General features: G+C 40.7%; 1 protein-coding gene across 1 annotated transcript; it reads left to right on the forward strand.

The window, feature by feature from the left end:
• Positions 1-3,099: 3,099 nt before the first annotated feature.
• LOC137976354 (uncharacterized) lies at positions 3,100-4,567 on the forward strand. Its single transcript, XM_068823694.1, has one exon. It carries the CDS (start codon positions 3,260-3,262, stop codon positions 4,562-4,564), a length of 1,305 nt encoding a protein of 434 aa, XP_068679795.1. The 5' UTR covers positions 3,100-3,259; the 3' UTR covers positions 4,565-4,567.
• Positions 4,568-4,831: the final 264 nt, after the last annotated feature.

Genomic DNA, 4,831 nt, shown 5'->3' on the forward strand with positions numbered 1-4,831 from the left:
CAGGAACAGTTTTCCAATTGCTTTTAGTATTTTGTAACAGCCTGGGTATCCATGCTAACCTTAATGACTTGAACATTACATCAACATCTATCATTCGCAAGCCGCCTTTGTCATATTCTTGATACATAGCATCCCGTTTAATTTTATCTCTTTTATTTTTCCAAAGAAATTTAAAGAGTCTGCTTGTTACATTAGCAGGAATATCTGTAGGAACGTTAACTATAGATGCTGAATATATCAAAGGCGACAAACCTAGGAATTTTGCAATTAATACCTTCCCATATAGTGTCAAAGCTCTAGAATTCCAAATATCAAGTTTAGACTGCATTTTCTGTATTTTAAGTTTAAAGTTAAGTTGGTAATTTCCTTTCTCATTATAAGATACATAAACTCCCAATATTTTAGCCTCGGTTCTCGCACCCATTTCATCTCCAGAGGTCTTGTTTTATTGTTTGACCATCTTTCAAGCCACATTGCCTTTGTTTTACCAATGTTAAGGTGCAACCCTGAAAATTTACTGAAAATATTAACTTTGTTAAGAACTGCACTGACAGAGTCAAGGTTACGACAAAAGAGATTGGTGTCATCAGCGAACTGGGTCAGTTTGATTTCATTTCCAAAGACAACTATTCCTTTTATATTTGTATCTTGTCGAATATTGTTAGACAGAATTTCGACAGTCAAAATAAATAAAAATGGTGAAAGAGGGCACCCTTGCCTCACTCCTCTTAAAGGCTTAAACCAACTTGTCAAATATCCATTGTTCATAACTGCACTCTCTATATCCTTGTAAAACAATTGAATCCACTTAATTAACAATTCCCTCACCGAAATTATACCCCTCTAAAGCTGACTGGATACAGGACCACTCAAGGGAATCAACAGCTTTCTGAAAGTCTACCGAGATGAGAACCCCTGTACTATTTAGTTTTTTTGTTTGTTCCATAATGTCACTAATCAGTCTGATGTTCTCTCCAATATACCTTCCTTTAACGAATCCAGTTTGATCTGAATGGACAAGTTTGTTTAGGATTGGCTCAATTCTCTTCGCTATAGCTTTAGATGCAATTTTGTAATCAACATTCAGTAATGTTATTGGTCTCCAGTTATATAAATGTGTTAATGACTCATCCCCTTTGGGTAATAGAGTGATCACAGCTCTGCGCTGAGATATTGACAGTTGCCCAATATCGTTGGCTGCATTAAGGCCTTCAACAAGATCATACCCCACCAAATCAAAGAAGTGTTTATAAAATTCCGCCGTAAATCCATCTTCGCCGGGTGATTTTTCATTTGGTAAGGTTTCTAATATCTTCTGACACTCTTCAAATGTCAGGTAACCCTCTAAAGACACCTTTTCCTCGTCTGAAAGTTTTGGCATTTCGACATTCTGTGTAAACTTATTAAAACTTTCCTGTGGATGATCCGGTAATATTTTGGACCGATAAAGATCACTATAATATTGTTCAATTTTCGCCAAAATTTCGTTATTATCCTTTATGGATACGCCCTCCTCGGTTTCAATTTCATTAATGACCTTTCGTTTGTAATTCCTTTTTCCTAGATTGAAAAGATACTTGGTCGCTTTCTCTCCGTTTTCAACCCAGTTACACTTAGCTCTAAATATAGTCGCTTTACTTTTCACTTCATAGATTAGTTTAGGTTCATTCTTAAGTTCGTCTTATTCATTTAGTTCTTCATCCCAAAGACAAAAGAAAAAAAAAAGGATTTAAACAGAAGACATTTCTCTTCATAATAATTATAATAATAATCGAGATACCTAAATTTTCTGGTGGCAGTTATAAATTATTGAAGCCGTTTTCATCAACAATCCTGGTCGGAGACCCTTCTGGGGAAGTTTTAACGAAAACCGTACGGTCGATAGTCCAGAATCTATCAATAGCGCTATTCTGTCGCATTTTGGCTGCTCTGGCCACGAGACCTCGTCTATAAGCTGTCAAGCGTTCATTAATAAAAATACGTGATGACTCAGCGGCCGAAGTGGTATTCGAAAAACTAGGAAATATATTTTTCAAACCTATGTTCTTCAGTTTAGTTCTCTTCTTGTACAGGTTCGTTTTAGTTTTATGGCTGATGAATTTAGCAATGATACAAGTTTTACCTTTCGGCTTGATTTTGTGTGAGATGTCGATGTCAGTTGAAGATATTTCTACGTCCAGAGCTCTCGCCAACTTCAACACAGCTTCATCTGTTGACACGTACGCCGATTCCGGTATTCCATAAATTTCCAGCGAGGACTTTCTACTGTACTGCTGTAGTTCATCCAGCTCCACCCACATTCTCGATGTATCATCTTGTTCCTTCTTTAACTTTTCCCTCGTTTGATCAAGTTCAGTCCTAAGTGTTTGATTTTCACTTACGACCTTCGCAAGTTTCGTCTTAAGTTGCTCAATGTCGCGGCCATGTGACTGAAAAGTCGCTCTAAATTGCGAGAGCTCTTCTCTAAGATTAGCATTGTCTTGCAATATTGCCGCCACAGAGTTTTCCAGATTAACTAAAATATCTCGCAATTGCGATAGCGTTGGTTCTTCTTGAAAGGACGCATCACAAGTTGCGGTTCCACCTTCTGCCATATTTCCTTCGATTTTCTGAGATGGAGAAGACCGAGTGTTCAGTTTTTTCACTTCCTTCGGCGATTCTTCCAAGGACCTACGGGCTCCCCTTTTATTCTTTCTAGTTTTCGTCATTTAATTCGACTCTTGAACATCCCAACAAACGCGATGGAGGGAGGGGAAAGTGTCCTACTCAAAAAACACGTCTGTTCCAACAGACACCCCGCGCATGCTCCTTTTGTCTCATATGGTTTAGGGGCCGACATATCCCTCTCTCAATGCCGTACCGGGAGGCGAGGTCGGTAGCAGAAAGAAGCGAAGGGCCAACTGCGTCCAAAAGCGATCACACGGGCCGAAATCCCGGGATGACTCGTTTGGTACGACGCTCCAGCGCCACGTCTGGAGGTACTGCATATTTTTCTCGTCTCGTCTTCAAACATTCCGTCAGCGCATGCGTGCGTAAATGTTCAGCCTCTCCGATACCTACAATACTAGACATATTTAGTTGGAACACTTAGGCCCAGTTCAGACGTCGTGCTTCTGCCGTGCCGAACTTAATTCCAATTAGGTTCGACTGTAGCACGGCAGAAACATGACTTTGATTCAGACGTCGTGCCATAGTCGTACCAAATTCAGGAGTTTCTAAAGCCACGCAACAATTAGTCAGCGGTGACGAAACAAAAACAATGGCGCCGCAGCGAAGACTCCTGCTGATAAAATTATTGCAAGACTCGAGAAGAAGACGGAGAGAAAGCATGCAGAAAATACTTCACATTTTGCAAGCAAGGCGAATGCTGTTATTGCGAATTTGCTTCCTAACTACACTCCTGCTTTCTTCCGAAAACTCCATTGCTGTTCGATCCTGTCGACGACTACCACGGCACAATTACGGATGGTTTGAACATTTGTGGAATACGTACAGTGATGCCGGGTTCAAGAAGACATTCCGTGTGTCCAAGGCAACCTTCAGGTTTATTCTTGGCCGCATTGAACACGACTTGCAACGCGACACTGTCGCAGAAGATCCGATTCCACCAGCATTTAGGCTGGCAGTGTGCCTTTACCGTTTAGCCAGAGGAGATTACTTCTACACAATAGCTGAAATGACCGGCCTTGGAGTCTCAACAGTTTGCGGGATAGTAAGTGACGTTACAAAGGCAATTATCAACAATCTGTGGAATGAACAAGTTTCCCAATACTTTCCAAGGAACGAACTGGAATTCCGGGACAAAATTTTGGATATGGAGGAAGTGTGGCAATTCCCATGCAGCTGGGCTGCCATTGATGGATGTCATATACCATTAAAATGCCCTGTAGGTGGATTACAGGCAAACAAAGAATACCACAACTATAAGAACTTTTACTCAATCATCCTAATTGCCTTGGTAGATGCAAAGCGTAGATTTATTTGGGCGAGTTGTGGATTCCCGGGAAATTCACATGATTCAATCATTTTGCAATCAACCAACCTTTGGAGTAAAATAACAGCTGGGCAAGTAATACCTGATATAGGTAAAGAAATTGAAGGTGTTAGTGTCCCTCCTCTAATTTTGGGTGATTCTGCTTTCCCTTTTCAAAGCTGGCTCATGAAACCTAATACGAGTGCTGTTTTGACCCCCCCACAACAATATTTTAATTATAGACTCAGCAGAGCAAGAATGATCATTGAGGATGCCTATGGTGGGCTCAAAGGTAGGTGGCGAGTGCTTCTTAGGAAGTGTGAGAGCACCCAAGAAGAAGTTCGAGACAATACACTTGCATGTATTGTGTTGCATAACATCTGTATTGAACGGGGGGATACTTTGAGCAGACAACTGGATGCCACTATTGACCCGGCAACAAACCAGAGAAGGCCCAGGGATGTTATAAGGCGTCTCTTGAACATGACCAACTGTCGGCCAATAAGGGATAACTGTCGACAGGCAAGCAGGATAAGAACTGTGCTCACACAGAAGTTGTGGAGAGAAAAACAAGGACAAGGTGTATTCTGAAGACTTGATTTATATTTAACCCTTGCACTCCAGTGACTGATATGTACTTTCCCTTACAAGATCAGTATGTTTTCTAGCAGAGAGGTGATGAGAATAGAGAAGTCTATCCCCATCCCCATCCCCTGGGAGATACTGCCTCAATTGCCAAATTCTCAAAACTGACATTAAAAGGAATGTATAGCACCCAGTAAAGAGAATTAACATTATTTTATATCTTGGGAGTGAAAGGGTTAAGTTGAAATTTCAAGTGTACCACAGAAGCCAAAA

This window comes from Montipora foliosa, chromosome 11 (assembly GCF_036669935.1).
Source record: "Montipora foliosa isolate CH-2021 chromosome 11, ASM3666993v2, whole genome shotgun sequence".
Classification (NCBI taxonomy): Eukaryota; Metazoa; Cnidaria; class Anthozoa; order Scleractinia; family Acroporidae; genus Montipora; species Montipora foliosa.

Bases quoted from the DNA above. Each gene is read 5' to 3' on its own strand.
- LOC137976354 (XM_068823694.1), top strand. From the start codon at position 3,260: ATGGCGCCGCAGCGAAGACTCCTGCTGATAAAATTATTGCAAGACTCG.